At 39.6% G+C, this 27,500-nt stretch overlaps 1 protein-coding gene across 1 annotated transcript in view; it reads left to right on the plus strand.

The window, feature by feature from the left end:
• Positions 1–707: 707 nt before the first annotated feature.
• LOC145267037 (uncharacterized) overlaps positions 708–27,500 on the plus strand; it is a 30,057-nt gene continuing 3,264 nt past the window's right edge. Inside the window, exons 1-2 of the mRNA XM_080122979.1 lie at positions 708–943; positions 14,593–14,965. Of these exons, the coding sequence (XP_079979105.1) occupies positions 782–943; positions 14,593–14,965 (535 nt within the window). The 5' untranslated portion in view covers positions 708–781. The remainder of the gene's footprint in view (positions 944–14,592; positions 14,966–27,500) is intronic.

Here is a 27,500-nt window from a genome sequence, read left to right on the forward strand (position 1 = left end):
TTTGGCTGTTAAGGGGTCAAAGTTCAACGATTTGACCTTTGAGAACTCTACCTAACTCCTCCGACAATTTTGGGTTTAGACACTTGAAATTTTCGATATAGGTACCTTGAACATGGATCTAACTTAATAACTTGATTATAGCCGAAAACAATAAATGTTAAGTGGTCATAATAGGGGTCAAAGCTAAAAAAATTGATCGTTTTTTTTTTTTTTTGCTCAGCATACACCTCCAAACACCCGGGCAACGCCGGGCCGAAATGCTAGTATATATATATATTTATATATATATATATATATATATATATATATATATATATATGAGAGAGAGAGAGAGAGAGAGAGAGAGAGAGAGAGAGAGAGAGAGAGAGAGAGACTTAATTGAAAGTTGCTACAATCACTTTTCAAAATTTTGTTATTTATTTCTGGGCAACGCCGAATAACCCAGCTAGACATAAAACACAAAAATAATAAATCCTTTCAATAATACATATAAAACAAAAATAAAACACAACGTACATAATAAAACAAAAACAACAAAACAAAAACAAAACAAAACAAAACGTCCCGTCCGATTCCGTCATTTCGTTGAGTGCCTCTTTTTGACCAATAAAAACGCCTCGCCCTTTTTTTTCCGGTTTCTTTTTTTATCGTTTGAAAAAAAAAAAAAAAAAAAGAATCGTTCGTCACCCTTTCGAATCAATTGAAATCATCCCGCCTATAAAGAACGAACAACTTCGTCGTTCTTTCTGCACTTGTCTTTCAAGTAAGAAAACGTCACCCAATGTATTGGCTGTTGGCCCCGGTGCTGTTTCTTGCGGAGGTGGCTCTCGTTCGAGGTCACGGGCTTCTCCTTGACCCGGCTTCACGGTCGACAATGTGGAGACTCGGCTTCCAGACGCCAGTCAACTACAACGACAATGGACTCAACTGCGGCGGTTATGAGGTAAGTCGTTTTTACTCACTCAATCTTTATCATTAATCAAGGTGATCCGGTGTTGCCCGATTTAAATGACGACCCAAACACGATACAATGTTTCTGAATTCTTTAGATAAAATTCATAGTTTGTATTATTTGTATTAAACGAACTACTGTTCTCATCTTTAGTGTCATTATCACAACGTGTCGGTCGATGTAATCCCCGACCTTCGTTAGGTATATCTTGTCGAACTTTGGACTCTTTCTGTCGAACTATACTGATTCAACGGGTGTAGCATGCTCTCGTCCCGACAGCCACAGATGGATAGAAGTACTAAGTAATTCGTACTTGTATTATGAGTGTTGCCCGCACTGAAGATTGAACCTTCAACCTCCCGAAGAGTGTCACTTAGAATTGAATTTTACACAGTAAATTATTCGAACAATTCTATTATAAGTCTTAATAGGTACGGCATAATCACGTTGACTCACTGGTTCTCGTCAGATCACCGAAGTTAAGCAACGTCGAGCCTGGCTAGTACCAGATGGGCGACCATTTGGGAATACTAGGCGCTATATGTGCTTTCCGCTTATCTCGGCATTTGTTTCAAGTCGCAGTGAATCTTCATTTGCCACTGGTATTCAACAATGTCGACTCAGAGGGGTCTGGTTTGAGATTGCGCAAATCTTGTCACTTACAGTGGGTATGCATAGTCTGTAAAGACTGAAGGATGCCATTATAAGTTTACGGAGCTATTCTTACCCCCCCCTCTCAGTCTCTCTCTCTCTCTCTCTCTCTCTCTCTCTCTCTCTCTCTCTTTATATATATATATATTTTGTTTTTGTTTTATTTTCTTTATGTAAATACAGTCATATCTTGCTACGATGTGCAGACCGTTTCGATCATATTTGATCTGATCAGGCAAGACAACTTAAAATACAAAAATTAAAAAAAGGTTCAAGACTATTTTCAAATTTTGAGGAGAGAAAATATGCAATGACTGGCGTGAAGCAAGTTCTTAATATGTATATATATATATATATATATATATATATATATATATATATATATATATATATATATATATAACTACTTCATTTACTCACATAAAATTAATATACGAAAGTATAAATTTATGCGTAAACTTTAAGTATTTACTTCGAAAGTGCTCAATACATAGGTAGAGCTAGTTAGTAATTTATAAAATATATATAGCGATTAAGGTACACTGAATATTCCGCGTTTCATCCATTCATAAGCCTGAAGAATCGTAGAGTGGATGAAACGCGGAATATTCAGTGTAGCTTAATCGCCATATATATTTTATAAATTACTATATATATATATATATATATATATATATATATATATATATATATATAATTTGTAAACAATTCAAATACCACAAGTATATTTAAATCACATTCATTCTATTTGCTATATGATACATCGTACACGTCCTACACGTGTTTCGTTGAATGGCATATTAAAAAACTTAACCAGCCACTCATATAAATCCATAAAATAAAAAAGTAAGAAGATTTTTTTTAAAAAGGACCAAATGTGGAAAGAGAAACGGATTTTTTTAAAAGTCGTAACGAAAAAAAAAACAAACAACAACAACAAAAACAAAAAACAAAACAAAACAAAAACCAAAAACCAAAAACAAAAACAAAAAACAAACAAAACTAACTTAATTGTTTGTTTAATATGATTCGGAATTCTGTATTATTTGTATTAAACTACTGTTCTCATCTTTAGTGTTATTCTCACAACGTGTCGGCCGATGTAACCTTCAACCTTCGTTAGGTATATATATATATATATATATATATATATATATATATATATATATATATATATGGTATATTTCATTAAATAAAATAGACGTTTTTTTGTCCATTAATTCTATTTTAAATCCTTTCCAACTTCCAAATAACAGTCTCCACTTCTGGCGGGAACTGGCTGATGTAATCATCATATTTATCATAAGTCCAAGTACTTTCAAATCCTTAAGGATTCATCGCCAGAGATAAATTAATCTAACTGGTTTTGAACAAGTTATATATTTTTTTTTATTTTTCTCATTGGTTAATTATTTTATTCTTTTTTTTTTCATTGTTTAAAATTAATAGCATACTGAAATGTTTGCAAAGTTATTAAAATAAACAACTCTACAAACACTTCAGGATGTTATTACTAGGGCTAGGATAAGTGAATTTTCTTTTCATTATTTTGACTCGAGTATATATCAGTTAACATCTTATATGTTTTTAGATAAAGTGATGTGGTTATCGATTGATGAAGTGTCTGTGTCGGATATATACTCGAGAGTCAAAATAATGAAAAGAATATTCTCTTGTCACAGCCCTAGTTATTACTATTGCTAAAGTTTATTTTATTAATAGTTGTTTTTTTTAGATTTTATTAGTAATTCTTCTAATATTTCAAGTTTTCGTTTATTATTGGTTTGTTCAAGTATATATATATATATATATATATATATATGTATGTATGTATGTGTGTGTGTGTAGTCATCCACATACAGTACTGTTTCGCTGTTCTACAGTTCATCAGTGCGTCTAGACAGGCAACTGCCTCAAGCCAGGATCGAAACCCGACCGCCTAAATGACAGTCAAGGCCTCTCAAAATTGCGCTATACGGCTGCTGCCGCTGCCGCTGCCGCTGCGTGATGCGTGCGTGCTTGTGTGTGTGTGTGTGTATGTGTGTTTGTGTGCGTGTGTGTGTGTTTATATGCAATTGAACTACTCGGGATAGCAAATACGATATAAATAACACAAACTTCTCGTTTAGATAGCTCAAAAGCACAATACTAGAAATATCAACATTTTTCTTTCAAGATACCACGTCACAAGGAACGCACAGTTATATAATTACACAGTTTCAATATATTGGTCTTTTATTAATAACAGCTTGCGTACAATATCACTGGCATCCTATGTAAAGGAAGATAGAAAGAAAAGAAATTAGTTAAAACTACTAAATACACGCTAATAAAAGAGATAGATGTAATCTATGTATCACTGAGTCGGTAAAAATGCTAACACATAAGAGTAATATTATGTATTTTCTATCTTCTGTGGGAACGAAGGTGCCTCTTCAGACCAGCCCTGCTCTTACACAGTCTACTGCCGAGGTCAGACTTCAGCTGAGATTGAGGGACACCAACCGGCACTGACTTACTGTGGACATTCAGATTATGCTTCACACACACACACACACACACACACACACACACACACACACACACACACACACACACACACACACACACACACACACACACACACACACACAGGTCCTGAATTGTCATCTGAGCTTCAGCCTCTGTCCCATCGACGAAATGTTGCATCCCTCTGCCTGTTCTACAAGTACTTTAACGGTGTATGTTCTGACGAACTGCAAGAACTTGTATCCCCTCAACGTAAATACCCCCGACAAACCCGACAAGGAGCTAAATCCCTCCCCTTCACAGTGGAGATCACTAGATGTAAGAGATCCTTCTACTCCAGTAGTTTCTTTCCCAGAACCGCTAAACTTTGGAATTCTCTTCCGGGTCCCTGCTTCCCATACTGTACTGACATGGAGAAGTTCAAGTGTGACGTGAACAGACATCTTACTGCCCAACTCCCTACATAGTACCTATGTAGCTTATGTCCTGATAGTAGCCCCTACATCAAAGTGGCAACGTGCCTTGTTTGTGGTGTAAATGTAATAATAATAATAATAATAATAATAATATATATATATATATATATATATATATATATATATATACTAGCAAAAGTGCTCGTCGTTCAAAAACAGCCTAGAGAAAATGGATTCTGATTTATGAAAGTATGATAGGTTATGAAAAGGAAGGGTTGTAAAGAGATAGCTTCGAATTTGGGGGTATCAAAACCAAAGTAAAATATGATGAAAGTAAAAATAAAATAGATAAACCCCATAATTTATTATACTATACCTGTTCACACTGAAACACTTATCACAATATTCTGTGAATCTATATTAAAAAACCTTGTTAAACTTTGTGACATATTTCCATTCTATGGAGGTCAGGCGCGAACGAACACCCCATAATTTTATTATACCATATTTCTTCAAACTGAAACATAATTATCAAAGTATACTTACGCAGATAGATATGAAAAGTCTTTATTAAAGTTTGTGGCTATTTCCATCTTATGGAAGCCAGGCGCGAACGCAGACCCCGCAATTTTATTATACCATCCCTATTTAAGTTAAAACATACTTATCAAAGTATTCTCATGTGCATCTATATCAAAAACACTTGTAAACGTTTTTTTTTTAATTTTAATATTTTTATTTCCCTACTTTGTGGACCAGGCGCGAACGCAGACTCCACAATTTTAATGAACCACCGTTCTGCCAGATCAAACATACCCATTGCTGTGTCTCGATACATCTTCTATCATTATATGTGATCAGTTTTCTATAATAGTCAACCATATAGGAGCCTATTCGTGACCACACACACAAACACACACACGTTCAGCTTCATATTATATATATATATATATATATATATATATATATATATAACTATTTCATTTATTCACATAAATTTACTATACGAAAGTATAGATTTATGCGTAAACTTTAAGTATTTACTTCAAAAGTGCTCAATACGTAGGTAGAGCTAGTTAGTAATTTATAAAATATATATGGCGATTAAGCTACACTGAATATTCTGTTTTTATACATGTTTTTAAAAAAAAGAAAAAAAAAAAAAGAAGTAGAACGGCCACCTAAAACCACTAACCTAGCTCTAAAACAGATCCTTTGTTTGATAAAATGCATGCCCATTGGCTGGTAGGAAGGGGCGCGGTGGATACTAGAAAGCTGATTGGCCAACTAGTAATCCTCAACATGTATAAAAACAAGAAGCAACGACAGAATTCGCGCATAAGCCTGACGAATCCTATAGTTGGATGAAACGCAGAATATTCAGTGTAGCTTAATCGCCATATATATTTTATAAATTACTATATATATATATATATATATATATATATATATATATATATATATATATATATATATATATATTATATATATATATATTTGTGTGGACCAGAGGCTAAGGAATGATGGCACCCAAATATAAGGTCCAATATAATAATCGATATCTCTATAACAATATATACGTTATCTTCCTGAAATCATATTATCATATTAAAGCGTATCTTACGCCCGGGCAATGCCAGTATTTTCATAATTATAAAGCTCTGTGGACTGGCCGGGCGTCATTGCATGCTTGCTAGCTTGAATCTTGTAATAAGAAAATTTGCAGACCATTGTTAATAATTCTAGCTAATTGCAGTCAAGTCATATTTTTTTTACTTTCGAAACTGCTAGTATATATTGTGTACAAGACAACATATAATAATCGAAAAAGATTTGACACTATAATATATATATAGAATCTGCATGAATTTAAATATTATGTTTAAGTGTATATTACGACTGGGAAAAGATGGACGGTTCTGATAGTTTGCTAGAAAAAATATAGAGTAGACAATCGGAATTAACTACTATGTAATGTTAAAATGATGTGGACCTTGCCTGCTTGCTTACATCTTGTCTTCAACAATCAGGCGATTGCATCTTTTAAAAAAGAGATGACAAGTGATTGTACCCCCCCCGCAGTGAGTAATTATAATATATACTAGCAAAGATACCCGTGCTTCGCACGGAGCTTTGTTGCGCACTCGGGTACCAAAATCTGTGGGCACCTTTCCAGTAAGTTGATGTTGTAAGAGCAACGATTGCATAAGGTGATTAACATTTTAACTACCTCTTGTAGTGACTGAAATTCAATCAGGAACTTCACAAAACATTTTCATCAAAAAGGAAGGTTACTTGATGTTACATAGTAAATTTTTCATTGAAGTAATTTTCAACTCTTGCTTAAATTTTATCTTGCACATTCAATACTAAAAACTTACCACAATCAGATCATGTCAGTTTTTCCTCATATCCATTTCTCGAACTTTTCACTGAAGAGCCTCAGGGTAAACTACATTTCTGCTGCTTTGATTTGGAGCCAGAATGTAGAGTTTTTCTGAACTTCCTGTCCGGCTGATGGAGACGTAGAACATACCGTGACTGAAGCAGTCTGATGTTAAGTCTACGCCAATGGTGTTAAATGTCTGACCTTGACTTTTGTTTATGCTCATTGCAAAACACACCTTCACAGGAAATTGGAGTCTCCGGAATTTAAATGGAAGTTCTGAGTCCGATGGAACTAAGGGGATCCTTGGCAGTAGAACGGTTTCGCCTTTGTAGGGACCACAGGAAATGGTGGCCTCAAGTACATTGGTGTGCAATCTGGTGATAACACATCTGGTTCCGTTTGTTGTTTTTGGCGGTTCCAAGGATCGAAGAATCATGATTGGCGATCCAATTTTGAGATTTAAAATGTGTGGAGGCATTCCAGATATCTCCAAAGAGTTTAAAAACTCCACAGGGTAGTGAACAGCTTCATATTCATTAGTAGCCGAATCAACTGACTTGTATTGCTTTGTGTCTCCTGGAAATTCATTCATTATTGAATTGTTCAAATGATTCACATTGCTGTTTAATGGCGAAATAATAGCCCTCTCAGCAAGCCAATCCGGTGATTTTCCATTGTTTTGCAGGTCTGGGTACACTTTGTCTTTCAGTTGCTTCTGATTACCGACACATTTACCAAGCGCAGTTGGAATCTTAATTGTGTCAGGTGAAGAAGTGATAGGAAACTGACCATTACCGATTTGGAGAAGCAATTTTGAGAAGTCTGCTGTAGCTGTGTTATCAGAGATATAGGCTCTCATATTAGTAGTCAGTCTCTTCACTATAACGTGCCTCCAGAGATAGGATTGTTTCAAACTTGCATTGACAATGTTAGCCCTTGTGCCATTTTTAACCACTGGGAGGATTTGACGGAAATCACCGCAAAATAAGGTTGGAATGCCACACATGGGATTCTTGTTTCCTGTGATGTCTTGCAGTGTTCGGTCAATTGCTTCATAAGCACTCTTGTGCGTCATTGGGGCTTCGTCTACAATGATTGCAGAGGTGTCTCTAATTACATTTGCCAAGGCTGAGTTACCAGTAATTTTGCAAACTGGCTGATCCATTCGATGAGTATCCAAGGGTACTTTAAAAGTGCTGTGAAGAGTGCGGCCACCTTGTAGTAGAGTAGCAGCAATGCCACTGGATGCTGTTGCAAGCACAATCTTTCTCATGGATCTAATCTTTGCAAGGATCAAATTGATTACAAAAGTCTTGCCCGTACCACCTGGAGCATCAAGAAACATCATGTTTTTGTTCATTTCACCTTGTGCTTCCAACATTGCCATGAATGAATTGTAAACTTCTCTTTGAGAATCGGTCAGTTTTTCTTGCATATTTTTTGCTTGTAGGGAAAGTTCTTCAAGATTATAAGTAACTTCACGTTGATACTCTCTCGCGAGTCTTTCATCTCTCCCTTGCGTTGGTGCAGGTAATCCATAGCTTGCCAATGGTTGACCGCACATAAGGAGAACTTTTTCTTCAATTAGACAAAGAGTTTTATTGTAGATGTCCTCATTAAAATCTGCTTCTGGATTGTTAACTTCTTGCCTGTATCTGTGAAGAATGTCTTCAGATATTACATCACGAAAAGCCATCCAGATCTCAAGAGGATTTCTTGGCTCACAGGCTGTTAAAATTATCACAAATAGGCTTCGCAAATTTGAAGGTGATTGAGTGGCACTTGCCTCTCCTACTGCTTGATGCAAGTGATGGTCATTTTCTAGAAGGCCTCGAGCAAGGCACGCTGCTCTGTATGTTTCAAACACCTGACCATTGTATGCTCGCAAATTTTGAAATGAAGTTGGACCAGCAACCTCATTGAGCAACAGGCGTAAGAAATAATACTCCCCTGCTTTTGGACTAATCGTGTAGATTCTCCCAATGCATGGTGCCTTCCATACATCATCATTTTCAGTACCTTCAACTTGTACCCCACGCATTCTTCTCATCCATTTCTTTGTCGATTTGTTCCAAGTGTAAAACTCAGGGACTTCTACGTATTTGAGACCCCTTGCAAAGTTATCCTCATGGCAGAGTTGAAAAAATGCTGTCAAAGTTGTGGCAGGCGGTGGACCTTGGGCTCGTTCCAGAGCAGTATCAGCTGAGAACATGACATGCTGCCCATTTTCAAGATGAACAAAAAGTTGTACAATTGGGGGGAAATGTTCATGGATGGGATGTTCCAATATCCTCCAGGCCGCCTCTGAACTGCCGACATACCTTGCATTCTGGAACTGCTGGATCTCATCCACAATGTGACTTTGTACTTGGCCTTGTTGGTTAGCTGCTCCATCAGTTCTTTGTAGTTCAAACACTGCTTGATCACATCCTTTATTCACGTATTTGAGGACATATTTGATGCTTTGGATCGAGCTGCAAATTTCTACGTTAATGTGAGCGTTGAACTGCTGAAGGAGGACCTTGTTGTACGGAACAATCCACTGGTTTGTTATTTCTTGATTAACACACCGACCATTTCTCTTCATCCTTATTGTACCAGTCTGGCCTCCATCTTCTGGTTTTCTTCGCCTGTACTTGGGGTAAGAGTCTTGGCCTTGCTCGGTACACTGAAGAAATTCTTTTGGGTATTTTTTGGAACATTTGTTGTCAATCGTACATGGACAATTTGGATTAAATGGTCCACAAGGTCCATGCACCATATGTGCCATCACTTTAGCATGAAGATCAGGATCTTCCTCTTTGTCAGGGATCTCTGCAGATATGCAGAGATCCATTTTTTCTGGTAGAAGTTTGTCCTCTGGGGCCTGCCAGGTGAGGATGTGTGCATGCGGCAGTCCTCTTTTTTGATATTCAATACTGTACAGGAAAGCCCTCAACCTGTCAAATCCTCCCTTTTTAATAAATTCAAGTAACTTTTTTAGCTTCTGCCTGAAAACCCTGGCAACAATATCTGGACGATCCTGAGGGTCTTGCCCTTGAAGACAATTTTCTGTAATTTCTGTCCACTTTGGATTTGTTGTGAACGTGATGAAGAGGTCGGCTCGGCCCATTCGCCGAACATATGCCATGGCATCACTTTGACGCTCAAACATGTATCGAGGGCCTCCTGTATAAGTTGCCGGAAGAACAACTCGTTGACCAAACTGTTCTGGATTCCCATCCTCCCTAAGAATTGAATCTCTCAAGTTGCTATAATTGTCAGCTCTCAGGGTCTGTTGCTCACGCCTCAGGAACTGTAAACGTTCTGTTTCAATCTTGCAGTACACATCCACCAGCCATTGTTGAAATAGCCTTCGGTACCAGAGAAAATAGTTTCCAGGCCGAGTCATTAAATGGTACGAATAAAATTGCTGTTGGGTAACTTTTCGCCCATTGGATGCCTTCATGTAGATGTTGTAAGATGGAGAACCATAGGGGTACATTAACGGGTACATTAAAGTATCGTAGAGGGGATGTAGTTCGGAGATCCATTTTAATGTATCATTTCTAAAACGCAAGACAATATCCCGGTTAGCTGTTGGTTCATTCTCCATTAATATTCCAATCTCATACGTTGTTGTTGGAGCATTGAATCGCCGTGGATGCTCTTCTTGCGGCCTTCGGTCTTCCCTTATGACAACTTTATGTTCTACCAAGTGTTCTTCTTCAATCCTCTCCTTTGTTGTTTTCAGCTGACAAATGAAGCTGTTGTTCTCATGTAAAAATTCAGTCAGACTTTGGAGAATGTCTCTATTGAGTCTACTGTCACGTCCCCGATTATGTAGTTCCTCTTCCAGACTATCCAAGAAGTAGACTTGAATAAACTTTGCTGTTTCATCTTCAGGTGGTAAAAGACTCCCAATCTGGTGGGAAACCTGGCCTCGAATTCTAAAAGAAGGATTCCACCCATGTACTGCCGCAATTTTGTGACCAAATGATGTCATTGCAAAACAATTGTTATAACTGCGTAGATTTTGCAGAAAATCTTTAGAGATGGGACCATTGCCGGAGAGCAAATCTTGAAGCAACTGAGGCAGTGGTGGAAAGCTATCAAGCACAACTTTGCCAGAAGAACAACAACAACCAGGGGTTTCTCCTTTAAATTTTACAGCTGAGCAATGTTGACATACTTTGTCCATTTTTCCTATATCAGCTGTAGTGAGAGAGTCATTTTTGTTGTAGAGCAATCCTTTTCTATTGCAGTGTTCTATTTCATGGTGTCTCAAAGCAGTCATTCGTTGTCTAGCTGCCTCGTTTTCTGTCAATTGCTGGGGCAAAGTCATACTCTCTCTCCATGCAGCCTCTCGTTGTTGCCCTTGGTATAGGCGAAAGCTTCGTTGGGTTTCCGATTCATTCTGATGTCGTTGAGCCACTCTCAACTGACCTTGTGTACGTCTACTTACCTCATATAATTCATTCGATCGTAATATTGCTTCTCTTTCCAGTGCATATCTTTGCCTTTCTTGAATTTCATCTTGTGATGAATTTAACCGCCTTACAGCATGTATAGTTCTGTCAGCTTCACGTTGGGTTTCTCTTTCCAAATCTGACAGTCTTGCTCTCCTTTCTCTTTGACGTATCCTGTTAAGTTCTAGACGTCTTTCTCTATCTGAATTGTTTTCATTGGAGCGAATTGCAGCAACTCTTAGTCTATTAGCTTCCAATCTTTCCATTCTTTCTTCCTCACTTTCGTTTCTACTTCGTTTGGGTGGCATAATTTCGGTTTTAAACGGAATTGTTTAACGATATTAATGATTGAAAATTAATTAAGCGTAAAGGAAATGTATACTAACTGAAATGGACGAACTATAAATAATATTTTTGAATAGTACAATTATAAACAATTATATTGTACCTATTTACTATGCCTCCCCACGGGACAGAGTTAGACACCAGGGTCGTTTTTTAACGTGGAGAAAAGGTACAAAAATAAAAATTGTCTCAGTCGTGAAGGATTTCTCCTCCACCGAAAGAGAACAAGAAAATGAAGTGCAGCATCTGAAGAACAGATACTACACTTTGATCTTGACCAAAAGGAATGAATAAAAGCGACCTACGTGTGACTCATTATTTCCGGGTGTAAACGTCACAGTCTAAAAGTAATAATTAAAAAAAAAAAGTAAATGTAAAATAAATGTAATATCAACTTAGGTTAACTAAGTAAACAGTACAATTAAAACAGTTCTATTAAAACAAATAATTACTAAGATCTAGGTAATTGTTAGTCTCATTGTTATGGTTTTAAAGAAAAAAATGTGTAAAAAAAGTTCTGCTTTTGTGAGTACGTGTATTTCTTTTAAATTACATAACCTTTTTATTTTATTATTTATATCTCTTTTAAATTTATATATTTTGTTAGTAAACTGGAAGAAATTCAGTTGAATAAAACCTTGTTCGTGTTCTTTACGTTAAACTCATATTTTTATAAAAGGTTCATCCGGTTTAAAGAAAGCACTAAGTTTAAATAAGACTGGAAATAACTAATTCAATATATAAATAGAAAAATGAAATAAATATAAGCTTTAAGTCTTAAGATAGTAATAATCAAAATGTAATAAATTATTTGTAGTTCAAATCTATGATAAGACAGGCTTTCGAAATAGGCTCGACCAGAAAGATTAAATTGGAACGAAATTATAATCTCCGTGCCATTTTCAAAACAACCCCACAAAAGTAACGGTATCCTGCAGTTGGTTAAATGACAATGGTTGTAAGAAAAATGTAAAAGGAAATGCGCTTATCTGTTTATTTTGACTTGTTTTATTTAATTAAAAAAAAAATGGCTATAACTGGAAGAGAGCGTTATGTTTTGGGGGTTGTTTAAAAAATAGAATGGAAATAAAGTTAGTTCCGTTTTAATTGTCTTTAATTGCGGCAAGCGCTAACAGAATCGAAAAATCACTGTTTACATTCGAAATGTTAACTTTTATAGGTTTACAGGTTTGCTGACAAGGCTGGGGGTGTTTAATACAATTATTTTACTAAATTGATTTTTTTCATTTAAAAATGAAATTATTTCTTTTTTAATAAAGTTTTATTTTAAAATATTTGTTTTTGTTTATTTATATAAAATTACGATAGTTGAATTGTATTCTTTCAATAATATTGGCAAGTAAAATATAAAAGATTAAAACGGAACGAAATTGAAATTTCCATTACATTTTCAATACAATCCCAAAACATAAAGCTTTCCTCGCCAATGAATTGTTTTGATAATATACGTAAAGTGAAATAAATCGAATATAAAATTAAATGAAAATATATTAAATAATTAAATGTTAAATAGATTTTGTAAATAGTACAGTTGAAATGATTAGAATATTTCCAATATGTAATAAGGTCGAGGTAATTAGTTAAAGAGATTTAATATAATGTGATATGCAAATGAGCATAAGTCATTCGATATGGGGGTGGTTTGTAGACTAGTATATAAAGAAATTGGGCATTGATTCTTATGTCTCCTTTAACAGAAACATCCTAAAATGGGTTCTAATGTTTCTCTACCAGGAGAGATCTACCCTCTTACCTCCTTTATATTTCGTTGATGATGGAGAGCTGTACACACAGACAGAAACACACGAGCCCTATTACTTTATAAAAATATAGATATATATATACATATATATATATATACATATATATATATATTATAATTACTAGTGAGTAATTATAATATATATATATGTATATATATATATATATATATATATATATATATATATATATTATAATTACTCACTAGGGGGGGTCACATATATATATATACATATATATATATATATATATATATTATAATTACTCACTGGGGGGGCACACACACACACACACACACATATATATATATATGTATATATATGATGATTGTAACGTCTTGTAAGACGAGTGCCACTCCCTCAGACACTTAATTTTTTTTTTTTAGTCCTACCGGTGAATTCACATGCTCAAGCAAGCATGACACTGAAGACGGCGATTGAGATCAATTAATACATGCTTCCAGCATTTCAAGCCTCCACGCGTCACAACTTTTCCATCGCCACAGGACCATTTTTATAGATAAATGTCTGAGGGAGTATCTATACACAGATGATGTTACAGAGTCTTCGCTTTGTACGACAGCTAAGTCTCTCTCGGTTCAAAATGTTGATATCCATCAACAAGCAAGAGCAAGATAGCCAGCAACAAGTTAAACTGCAGACCAGCTTAATTCGGATGTTGGTCTCCCGCTTTATGTTTTTTTTTAAAATCAGAGATTTGTTTCTCTTAGAAAGGTTGCCTTCATCACGGCTTACGGGAGCCCTCTCTACCCCAACACACACAGACATACACACAAACACACACGGTTCTAGTTGGCCGTTGACCCCGAAAAATGGTTCATTCGCCCTTTGGAAGGTCTTGTTTTTAATCCTTCAGGGAGACTAGCCACCCTCCTCACCAAACAAGTCTGGTGGGGGTACCAGTTTAGTCGCCGGTGACTCGACCATGAGGCAGGTAGTACTAGGTTACATGGTGCCAGTAGCATATGACATGACCTGACACACACACACACACACACACACACATATATATATATATATATATATATATATATATATATATATATATATATATATAACGTATTTATTTTTTTATTTACAGAAGTTGTGGGTCCAAAACAAAGGTAAATGCGGTGTGTGTGGGGACCCGTACGATGGCTCGCGAGATAACGAAGCCGGAGGAAAATACGCCACCGGTCAAATAGTGTCCCATTTTATCCGGGGTCAGGACATTCTTGTGACGGTGGAACTGACCGTCAATCATGGTGGCTACTTTGAGTTCAGTATTTGCCCTGTGGACCACCCCGATGTGAAGGCTACTGAGAATTGTTTCTCCAAAAATCCCGTGGTGAGGATCAACGGCCAGCGGATGTTTATACTAACTGACCGGAAATCCGGATTGCAGCATGTGGCCCTACGACTTCCGGGCCAGCTCTCCTGTCGCCAGTGCGTCCTCAGATGGAAATATGTTACAGGTAATGTATTTTAGTACATCCCATTCCCTAACATTGTAAACATTGGCCTTGGTTTCATTTTTTCACATGTCATAATCACGCTGACACAACTGTACTCGTCAGATCACCGAAGTTAAGCAACGTGGAGCTTGATCAATATCAGATGATTGATTATTTAGGTGTTGTATATAGGAGAACATATAACGGAAATATAGACGTTGTCCAAAAAGTCACTGAAGGGTTGAAATTTTTTGTCATTTTACCATTAATGAGTAGTTTTTCCTCCATTTAACATATTTTACAGATAATATTTTAGCATCAATTATATTCTGGCATCAATTTAAATGGATGGCTCTCGTCTTGGGGAGGCTCCATGTTTTGACAAGCTTCTGGGTTTGATCTTTACTCCTGATCTAAAATGGAACACGTACATCAAGTCTGTTGCCAAGGTCGCTGGAAAGATGGTGGGATCCTTCTCCTGCTTCAGAAGATATCTCACAACTGATGCAATTCTTTACCTTTATAAAAGCCAAGTACGTCCAAGGATGGAGTATTCCTGCCACATCTGGGCAGGAGCTGCTAAAAACAGCCTATCCTGCCTTGACAGATTACAAAATAGGCTTCGTGGTTTAATGGGGATGCCCTTTTCTCTTCCCTGCAATCTCTCTCCCACAGAAGAGACGTTGCAAGCCTGTCTTTGTTTTATTGCTATTTCCATGGCAGGTGCTCGACTGAGCTCCAATTCCTCGTACCCCCTCGCCAATTTTCACGAGAAACACCCGTCTGGCTGAAACTACTGTCAATAATTTTCCCGACTCTTTATCTGTGCCTAAATCCAAACGTAGATTCCATGAGCAAAGTTTCTTTCTTAGAACTGCATGGCCGTGGAACTCTGTTCCGTCTGGTTGTTTCCCATCTGACTACAACTTGGACGTCTTCAAGTCCAACATAAACAAACTCCTGACAAACCACCCCCTTAAGTAAGACACCCTATCCTAACCCCCAATACTAATGATTACTACAATACTATCTCATTGATTACTGTACACGCAATAACCCTTATCCCTGAGTGGCCTTCGGGCCTTGATAAGTGGTGATACCCATGTAAAAAAAAGAATTAATTATGTGTAAGTATAGCATTGAACAATTTACGCAAGTAGTGAAATTGTTTTACCAAAATCTGGGATCAATTGTTTTGAATCAAAGAGTTTATCGATTGCATTTTTTTTTGTAAAAAATAGCCCAAGTCACAACACAGAGCAAAGTATTGTGCGACGATTTGAAAAGTCTTTGCTACTACACCTCAAACCCTGCAAGAATTGAAAGAAAACACCAGGAACAAAATAAAGGGAGTTAAATTGCAATCCAGAGATTCTATAATCTGTCATGAATAATGTTTTTTAGAAAAAGCCCAAATATGCGAAGCTGAAAATGGACAACATTTAAAAGATATATTTTTGCATAAATAAAGATTGTTTGAATTTTGCATTAAAAAAAAATTACCAATGTCTTGGTCAGACTGTGCTTAAATTACAGAAAGATATCATCAAACATTAAGAATTTGTTTAAGTTCCAAACCACTCAGTGACTTTTTGGACACCCTGTACAAGCGACTGGGAACCATTTGTGAATTTGATATTCCCATGAAACTTACACCTTCAAAGAAAGCCGGTTCGATCCGCCTGGTGTTCTTACTTTTTTTCGTCTACTGGAAAACGCTGGAAAGTATTAAAAAGGGCGATTATTATAATGAAAATATAATAGTCGATTATTGTGATTGGTAAAAGTATAATTGTTAGGTAGAAATATGTTATCAATGTGAAAAGTTATGTTAAGTTGAAATATTTATATTTTATAGTTCTCAGGAATGTTAACTTGATAGATGGAAATTAAGCTAACCATAATACAGGGTGTTTCAAAAGTCTTGGACACATTTTGACATTATATCTTGAGAATTATTTAGGATATAAAAACGTATCTGGTATATTCAGAAAACTTGTAATCTCAAGTTCTTCATGGAATGTTCACAGATGTTCAATGAAAGCACTATTGCTCCAACGACACACAGCAAGCTGATAGTCCAATTCTTACCAAACGCATCACAGCATTGCGTTGTCAATGGTTGCAACAGCTTCTGTTATTCGGGCCTTCAGCTCATCCATGTCTCTTGGAATAGGAGGTACATTTGCAGGATGTGAGATCTTTTTTTGCGAAATGCACGTTGCACAAGTGTCGATGATTCAGTTTTTGCAAATTTAAGCACACAAAACGCCTTTTCTGATTGAATGAACGCTATTACTGAATCTGTAAAGAATGAAAAAAATCAATAGTCTTACAAAAAAAACTTAACGCATTTAGCTTTAAAATGGCACCACTTTAATCTTATTACCATTCATAGTTAAGCAAATGCAAGAACTTGAAATGTGCCCAAGGCTTTTGGAACACCCTGTATAAGCAAAGATACGTGACAAAAAACCCGGCAAATACCTTTAGGCTACGTGTAGTGATGACGAAATGGAAAAAATAGATTTTTAAGACGTAGAGTCTAGTTATGAGGGAGGTCAATTCGATACGCAAAGGGTTAGGAGCCGGACGGGCTTCTTGAACAGGGCGCCCATGTAAATCACAAGGGGGCGAATTTGGAAAAATGTAATCTTATACAAAGCGTTCCAACTTTGAAAAAAAAAACAGGAAGAAATAAATGATTATATCAAAATATAAATCCCGTCTGAGTGCTTTCACTTTTGAAGAGACGCACCTTAGATTTCAAGACGCATGGAAGAAAGATTTGAGGCATTTTTTGCTAGTGCTCCAACCAACAACGATGTCTATAAACTGTTGATATGTATACACGAATCAACACACAATGAAAGTGAGGGAATTCCACTGCTTCAATGACGCGCAGAGAACTTTTTTTAGGGCAGATGCTCAAGTGAAAAAATATTGTAATGGTTGGGGACAAGCCTATAATACATTCCTCTGAAAAGGGCACTTTTAAAACAGGAGTAAAAGAGGTAGGTGCTTGGGCACCCCTAGCACATCCTCTACGCATTTCCCTGCAATGTCTAGATATTCGAGGGAAGAAAATATTAGAGTAGAAAACTTTTTTGATTTTTACAGGCCTCAACAATGAAGGAGTGAGACATTGCCGCCTGTCGGGTTAGTCGAGACTAGCTAAGTTAAGGGGGGCACAAGTGCTATGAGTTCGTCAGAGTACATTCCATTAAAATACTTGTAAAATAGGCACAGGGATGCAAAATTTCGGCGATGGGACAGAAGTTGGAGTTTGGTTGATAGTGTAAGACCTAATCGGTTGAAAACTCTTTTTTTTTTAACCTTGTCTAAAAGCAAGACACTAGTGACAGATTTACCAACCCAGATGTGGCAACAATACTCTGTGCATGGACAAACAGTGCCTTACATAGGATACTCTCAGGTGTGAGTGATTTTCTAGCATGTTAGAGAGAGCCCACCTACTTTGTAGCAGACTTGTTAATGTCTTCAAAGTATTTGTTCCAATTTATTTTGCCGGTGAAGTTTAAGCCGAGTAGTTTGAAGGAAGAGCTTTAAGGTAACGTATTATTAGTCACGGCAATCAGTGGTTGAGAATATTTCTTGTAATTGCTGAAGGAAAGAAGCTTAGTCTTAGTAGTAGCATTGAATTATACCATTACGTTGGCATCAGACATCAAGGTAGACTTTGTGCAATTCTCGATCGAAAATTAACACAGATCCTTCAAGCAACGAACGCCGATCCAATTTTGTGCGAATTGAGGGTGCTATTTCTTAAGGGTTGGCCAGAATCTCGCAGAAAACTATATAAAGACCTTCAGCCATACTGGCCTTATCAAGACGAGCTCTCTATTGAGAATGGTGCATTGTTAAAAAATAAAAGGATATTGATCCCTAAATCAATGCAACCGGAGATATTAGAAAAGTTCCATTATGGGAACTGAAGAAGTGACAAATGTAAACTAAGAGCCAACACCTGGGTTTTCTGAAGTGGCATCAATAATGATATCGACGTGATAATACAGCAATGCATCATATGTATAGAACTCCAAAAGTCCCAAACGGCTGAAACTCTAATGCCACATGAGATCCCCATACGACCATGGCAAATCATAGCTACTGACATTTTCAGTCTTAACGGGATTAATTACTTCCTCTTTGTACCCTTTCGTCCGCAAACTATAGAGTGGAAGTCTTCCTCGAACGCAACATTGCGGCGATGGGGCGAGCTAGAACTTGGTTTACAGCGCGGGACATATTACATTTGAGACTCTTTTTGGACCCTGTCTAAGAGGGAGAGACTAGTGGTAGATGCACCAGCCCAGATGTGTCAACAAAACTCCATGCATGCGTGAATGGTGGTTTTGATATTGGCAGTGTAACGTGGCCACTACACTCAAACTGTGTCGTTACATTTCAACTACTCGGACTTGCACGTTGTCTGTAGCGTCAGCGGAACAAATAAACAAGGAACGACAGTAAAAAATACGACTCAGCATTTTTTTTTTAGATAAATACAAAAAGTATTTATTCCAATAATTTCCAACAACGTATTTCACTGTGTTTCAAAATATCACTCACGCGTCGAACATTTCCAGCACGCGTCTTATGCCGTTGCTTGCCTTTTCGCTTTTTCGAACACATCCGATCGCTTCGTTTGCTCGGCCAATGCTTAATTTGCATATGTGCTAAGATGGCTTCTGCTGCTGCTTATATTTTCGCTAGTCAGCTATCATAGGCTGCTACTGATTTTTTCACACGCGTGTCATGGGGGTCTCCTTCAGTTTTCACAGATTATGGATACCCACGAAGGGGTGCCTGCGTGTGAAATTATTGTGACAGGAGGTGTGTAATCTCCAACCACATCTCTCCTTAATCGACATTGTTTAATACCAGTGGCGAGTGAAGTGTGTACAGGACGACTAGAAACAAATGCCGAGATAAGCAGAGAGCTCATACAGTGCCTAGAATTCCAAAATGGTCACTCATCTAGTACTAACCAGTGTCGACCTTGCTTAACTTTGGTGATCTGACAAGAACCGGTGTGTCAACGCCATTATGCCGCGTCACGCGCGTCATACACGCTATATTACAGAAGATGTGAGTAGTTTCTAACACAGTAGAGGGAGCCCACCTTCGTTGCAGCAACCTTGGCAATGTCTTCAACGTATTTGTACCAATTTTTGTTGTCTGTGAAGTTTGAATGAAGAGCTCTCGGGTAAAATGTTATTAGGCTGACTAGAAAGTTATTGCGGAATTTTTAAATTTTGATTTCAAATGATGTATTTTCAAATAAGTTTCGTTATAATACCTTTAATCTGTCACTCATAGCGTTGTTGCCACTCTTAAATCAACGAACCCATCTCCTAACTGTGCTGATATCAACTGCATCGGCTTTGTAAACGTTCAACAGACGCCGGTAAATGTTGATGGGTTCAATTTATTTTTGCATGGATAAATTCAAATGACGCATTCCTGCTTCTGACGCACGCCCATGACAGGAGTTGCTTTCTTAGAGCCTCACACCGTCAATATCTGCAACAGAGAGATGAAGCTTTCAGAGTATGAATGCAGGGTATGAAGTCATCATAACAATGTAATTCGAAATCCTTTCTGATCTATTCTGGCGGAATAAAAAATAGGAGGTATTACTTTTGGAATAGGACCCCTAGAATAATAAAGGTCAAAGAATCTACTCCTGAGCTACGCACGTATTCGTATTATGCTGTTTGGATATACGGCTATCCAGTGTTTATTAGAAAGGAGAAGTTGCCATATATTATTTATTTTGACAAACGTTGATACAGAGAGATTGTAGATATTTAAAGACGGTGTCTCATTGACATTTAAATAGAAAAGAGGCTTGCCTTTTTTTCTGTTGTTCTTGGCCTTTGGGCCAGGATCAAATATGCCATCTTAGACCCCGACATAGATAAGGTAGGAGGTGGAGCTAGAGGGTCGGAGAGGTGCGAGTCCAGCCTGGCTGATCTGATGGCTAGATGCGGACGGGTCGACAGGTTTCGGGTCGAGCATCCAGGGCAGGAAATGTGTACGTGGACCAGTAGCGTTTCCTCCTATCCAAATACCTATTTGGAAAGGATTTTAGTTAGGAAAGGCGAAGTAGACTTCCTATCCTGTCCCACGTTCACTTGGCAAGGCCAGGGACCATAAATTAGTTATGGCCTGGCTGAAGCTAGGAAATAGGCCTAAGTTAGCGGGGTACTGGAAGTTAAACACCTCCCTTCTGGAGATACAAGACTTCCAAGATCAGTTAAGAGAATTGATTAAAAAGGCACTAGTGGGAGCGGTTACCGGGAGTAAGTGGTGGTTAGGTCTCAAAGCCAAGATCAGAAGCTTTTCCGTCAAATATGCCCAGCGCCTCGCACTAGATAAGGCCAAGACGAAGAAGCAGCTAGAGCAGAAACTAGCCCAGGCTACGGGGGAGGGTGATAGGGTTATTCAGGAACTAGCTAAGCAGGAACTTCTACGCGAGACTAGCGAGCGTTACAAAGGCCAAGTAGTTAGAGCTAGGCTTAGAAAGATAGGCAGCGAAGCAGTCAATTCTGATGCAGACGTGCGCCGTGAGGTTTCTAGGCGTGGCTCGGACAAATACATTGCGAAAGTCAAACATCCGGATGGACGCACCTTGGAATCGACTCGGGAGATCTGCGAGGGGTTTCGAGAACATTTCGAGGAGCGTTTTACGCAGCAGCCCGATCTCCCGGTCCTTGAGTTTAGCAACTATTTGGCCGACTCTCCCCGCCTCGAGGCGGCTAGAGCGGCTAGTTGCGAGGACCAGGTGACGGAGCGGGAGGTCTTTACTGCGTTGACGCAGGTCAGCTGTGACAGATCGCCAGGACTTGATGGTCTGCCATACGAACTGTACTTTAGGCCGTCGCCCATGTTTCTGCCTCTTCTGACGGATATGTTCAACCATTGGTTTGCTCAGGGATACATCCCAGGGCAGGTGACCAAGGGAGTGATCACATTGCTGAAGAAAGGTGACGGGCATGGAGGGGAAGAGTTAGATGACTACAGGCCCATAACTCTGCTAAACACAGAGTTGAAGATTTTGGCCAAGGTCCTGTCGAATCGGCTGCAGGTTGTTATCGACGAGTTGGTTGAACCGGAACAGAACTACGCTGTGAAGGGGAAATCGATTCAGAACAACTTGCACCTGATCCGCACGATCCTAGAGGGGGGAATAGATGACGACACGGAAGCCGCGCTGATCAACTTAGATCAGTCCAAAGCTTTCGATAGAGTCGACCATCGTTTCCTGGCATCTGTCTTAGAGGCCGCCGGTTTTAAACCGGACTTTTGCAAGTGGATCTCCATAATGTATCGACAGCCCATGGCTGTCGTGCAAGTCAACGGAAAGCGCTCGAAACCCTTTGTTATCTCTCGGTCGGTTCGTCAGGGTTGTCCGCTGTCGCCCCTGCTTTATGTCCTGGCTTTGGAGCCTCTTCTCCGCAAGCTGAGACATGGGGAGGCAAATTCGGCCCTGCGCGGAATGGCTCTGCCTGGCGGCTCAGCTGCCAAGGTATCCGCGTTCGCCGATGATGTCACGGTCTTCGTGTCGGGCTTCAGAGACATTGAGGTCGTGTCGGAGGCACTCACACAGTACGAAAGAATCACGGGGGCCAAGATAAACCGCAACAAGTCGGTAGGACTGCGGTTGGGCGCATGGAGTCGCAACGCAAACCTCCGGGCGCCCTTCAGCTGGACAGATGGCCCGGTCCGGATCCTCGACGTGTGGTTCGGACCGGGTCTCCAGCTTGACAAGAATTGGTTGGAGGTACGGTCAAAGGTGGAGGCTGCAGTCAATTCGTGGCTTCCTAGGAAACTTTCCTTAAAGGGTAGAGCTGAGGCGTGCGCCACTTACGTCTTTCCTCTCATCCTTTACCGACTGGCCGTACTTCCCCTGCCTGCACAACACCTAAAAGCTCTTGTCGAACTCTTGTCCTCGCTCCTTTGGGACAGAGGAAGACACTGGGTGAGCAGACAAGTCTGTATTCAACGTCCGTGTGAAGGAGGCTTGGGAATGCCGGACTTGAAGTGTCATCGAGATGCTGAGAGGCTGGCCTTCCTGAGCCACTATATGCAGGATGACCAACCGTGGCACCCCGTGGTTACTGCCGCCTTCCCCGATCTCGTTCTCGACCCTTCCATCGAGAGCCGTCGCAGGCCGCGGGGAGAATCTGCCTACATGAAAGAGTGCCGAGCCGCGCTAAAACGACTACCAAGGTCCAGTGACCTTGTGACTGCTTCCCGTAGGGAACTCCACAGGGATCTAGTGAAGGGGGCCGCCGACGACCTGCTATGCGCGCTTTTGGGGTAGCAGCAGAGTGAGATCCGCTCCGCGTGGAGCTGGGCGCCAGGTTCGAGTCATCTGAACAATTCGGAGTTCTCTCTGACCTGGCGATTGGCCCGAAATGCACTTCCACTCAACAACATACAATGCAGTTCTGGGTTTTTGGAGTCGCCTGATTGTCCCCGTTGTGGGAAAACGGCTGTAGAAACTACGGATCACGCTTTCTTCGATTGCCGCGAACTCCGCCAGTACTGGTCGTATGTTAGCGGATGACGGCTCGCATCGATCCTGAGCATCCTCGCCCAATTACTGTATCCAATGTTGTGGACAACGTGAGGCCGCCGTGGGGCCGGGAAAGACAAATGGTCTACGTTACGATCCTGGCCGTGGCGAGAATGGTGATTTGGACGTCGCGTTTGCAAGGTTGCCGGGGGGTGTTGTCTTTTTCTGATCAAGATCTGATCGCTTTCTTTAAACACCAACTACGGGTGAAGATCAGATGTGATAGAAGAAGGCTGCATCGCGCGGCATTTGGCAGAAGATTGATACATGTGGCAAGTCTGCGTGTACGAAGAGGAGCCAAATTTGAATACGTGTTCCCCGCCTAGGTGTGGAACGCGCAGTTCTGTAAAGTTAAATTAAACAAGTAGTCTCTCAGCTAGCTGAGTGTGTGTTCCATCCCTCCCCGATTAGGAAGCCTCCAAGATCCCCATCCCCTCTTATCTGCAATTTTTGTTTTCACCCCTTCCTCTAAATTTTACCCATCTTGGAGAAAAAGAAATACAAACTAACCTCCATCCCTTACCCACAAAAATTTCTTTTCTCCATTCACCCCCATCTAGAGGGCATCCCCACCTAGAGACTGACCCACAGAAGCGAGGTTCCTTTTACAAACCTAGTGGAACGGGCAGGCTATCAACTAGACGGGGTTGGGAGGGTCCTACTAATCACTTTTTGTTTTTTCTTCCCCCGCCCTCGACACAAATGAATTATTGTACCATTTTATTGTTATCTTTTTTGTTTTTACACGTCAATAAAAAATGTTTTAAAAATTGGGAGTTAAGTAGGACGTCCCCCAGGATGAAAGGGTGAATGCGGTATTATGGTGAAAGAAGATACTAGCTGGGAGAAACTTTTGACTTTGTTTAGTTCTGGAGTGACAAGGATGACCAACGACCCCCTTTTGAGTTGGCCATGTGCCTAAGTTTTTTATTCATCGTTGATTTTGACTGTATTTTTTAACATGAATAAAAGATTTAATATCTCAAAGTGTAGTATCTGTTCCAACAAATGCTGCAACCAAAGACTAGCTATGACTAGCAAGGACCGTATGTGGGGGTAACCTCACATATCTGAACTTGGTCAAGGTAGGGATAACCCTACGACCACAGTTACTATCCAGCTCCCATTTCCCACCTCTCGGGAGCAGGATCCCCCTTTCCCTTCCCCCTCCCTCCATCTCCACATTAAAAATCAGCCTTGTGCCTAATTTGCTCGGTGGGGAAGCAAATAAATACTGTATCTGTTCCGGCAGATACTGCAAGCAAAGACCATATGTGGGGGCAACCCCACATATAAGACCTTGGTCAATGTAGGGGAAACCCTTCATACCAATTGTCACTATCCAGCTGCCCTACTCCCCGGGGAGTTGGTCCCCATTTCCCCTTCACTCCTCACATTAAAAATCGGCCTTGTGCCTAATTTGCTCGGTGGGGGATCAAATAAATACCTTGCCTTTTTTCTGTTGTTCTTGGCCTTCGGGCCGGGATCAAAGTGTAGTGTCTGTTCTTCAGATGCTGCAAGCTATGACTGGCTATGACTAGCAGGGACCAGATGTGGGGGCAGCCCCACATGCCTGACCATTAACCAGCTCCAATTTCCCGCCTCTCGGGAGCTGGTCCCCTTTTTCCCTTCCCCCTCCCTTCACTCCTCACATTAAAAATCGGCCTTGTGCCTAATTTGCTCGGTGGGGGAGCAAATAAATACCATCTGTTCTGCAGATACTGCAAGCAAAGACCATATGTGGGGGAAACCCCACATATAAGACCTTGGTCAATGTAGGGGCAACTCTTCATACCAATTGTCACTATCCAGCTCCCCTACTCCCCGGGGAGTTGGTCCCCATTTCCCCTTCACTCCTCACTTTAAAAATCGGCCTTGTGCCTAATTTGCTCGGTGGGGGAGCAAATAAATACCATCTGTTCTGCAGATGCTGCACTTAAGATAATTTGTACCAGTCAATGGAGGGGAAACCCTCTATACTGGGACAATTATTATTTTTGGTAAACAGAGTGCCCCCTTTTTGCCTACTTTTAGGGGAGCTGGTTTTTACCCCACATTAAAAACGGCCTTGTGCCTAATTTGCTTTGGTGAGGAAGCAAATAAATACTTTTTTTTTTTAATCGACATTTGAATTCTTTCCAAACGAGGTAGAGGGTGTAACGATAAAATTGTCGCCCTAGAAAAGACGCCATGATTCCATTTCCGTATGATGAAAACCGGCTTTCTTCTTTTTTGTTGCAGACCATCTACTAGTTGGCCATGTGTGTACAAATCTCAAGTGCGATAGGAACCTTCTATCATGTCTGAAGTGACACGATGTTCAACGAACGAGATTGGAGATGCGCCACTGTACAACATGCTCAATACCGATCTAAGTTATGAGACAACAGGAACATTCCCAGCACCCTTAAAATATATCGCTAAATTGCCACGAGTAACAAAATGCAAATCCAGGCACATCTCAATGAAGTTTCCGTCACGGTTATTGTCTTTGGTGTTGTTTCATGTGAGAACTACATCATGCCATCTCACATCTTCGACGTCGACTTGAAAATCAACACCAAAGTGTACCTCGATGTTCTGAAAAGTGAGGTGACCCCCTGGTGCAATCAGGTGGCCGCTGACAGAACCTGGGTATGGCAGCAGAACTCGACGCCGGCCTACAAATTCAAAGAGACCCAGGCTTGTCTTTAGGAAGAGTGCTACGATTTTGTACCCTTCTCGCACTGCCCCTTTCCTCCCCCGACTTAAACCCGCTGGACTACTTCGTTTAGTCATATGTTGAGAACATCACCAACATGACCTCCCACAGCACCCAAGCTGCCATCCGCCGAGTATTCGCCGTGCTCCCGCGTGTGGAAATTCCGGACCCTTATCAAGGCAGGGATTGATGCTAAAGGCGGCTACATTGAATAGATTTCAGTTCTACTGCATAATCAAATTATCTGAATTGATTTTTTTTTCAGTAAAAGTTTAAAAATAAAGCGGTTGTTTTCTTTAAAGCGACATTTTTATCGTTTCACCCAGTAGATTGTTACTCTTGCTTGTGAATGTGCGACCAAAGAGTTGGAACATTTGACTCTTCGAAAGTGTAGTAGATGTCCTGGCAATTATAATAGTTTCTTATAATTGAATAAAGTAAATGACTTTTATCTTGTTAGCATTGAACGTAAGCATTCATTTTTTTTTTTACCTGATTCAGCTGGTGCTACCAGATCTGTCTGTCTGAAGATATTGGCGTTATTGTTCTAACCTGTAGGTTCAAGTTTCAAGTGTCATACTGAAATTTCATTCTACTTTAGAATTGATAGACAATAATTTCTCAGACACATTGACGGGTTTCACACAACCAAGAGAAGTGGACACTAAAAATGAATTCTTTGAAGAGCAGGTCTTTGGAGATATCATCTTAAGTACAGTCACGTGATTGCGTTGAAATTCAAGAGAAAAGGCGAATTTCAATTTCAGACAAAATTTATTTAAATGAGGGAAGCTTTCGTTTTCCGGAAAAGCGTACTTACAACGGATGATGCTTTGTAGATCATCGGGAACCGTGACCAGACAATAGAAAGGTTAAATAGCATAAGATAACCGGAAGTCGCTTTATGATCACCGGAAATGTTTGTTTTAATGCGTAATTTGAGCATTGGAATAATGGATTTTCCTGTTAGATCACCGAAGTTAAGCAATGTGGAGATAGATTTATGAATTACTAGCGGGGGTACCTGGCGTTGGCCGGGTGTGTGTAGGTGGTGTAGCAAGGAACCCCACGATGTATGTGTGTGTGTGTGTTTGTGCGTGTGTGTGTTTGTGCGTGTGTGTTTTGAATGTGTTTTTGTGTGTGTGTTCGTGTTTGTGTGTGTTTGTGTGTGTGTTTGTGTGCCTGCGTGTGTGTGTGTTTGTGTGTTTATGTGTGTTTGTGTGTGTGTTTGTGTGTGTAGTGTGTAC

The sequence above is a fragment of the Euprymna scolopes genome, chromosome 42, assembly GCF_053919585.1.
Source record: "Euprymna scolopes isolate OS-2025 chromosome 42, ASM5391958v1, whole genome shotgun sequence".
In the NCBI taxonomy this organism is placed as follows: domain Eukaryota; kingdom Metazoa; phylum Mollusca; class Cephalopoda; order Sepiida; family Sepiolidae; genus Euprymna; species Euprymna scolopes.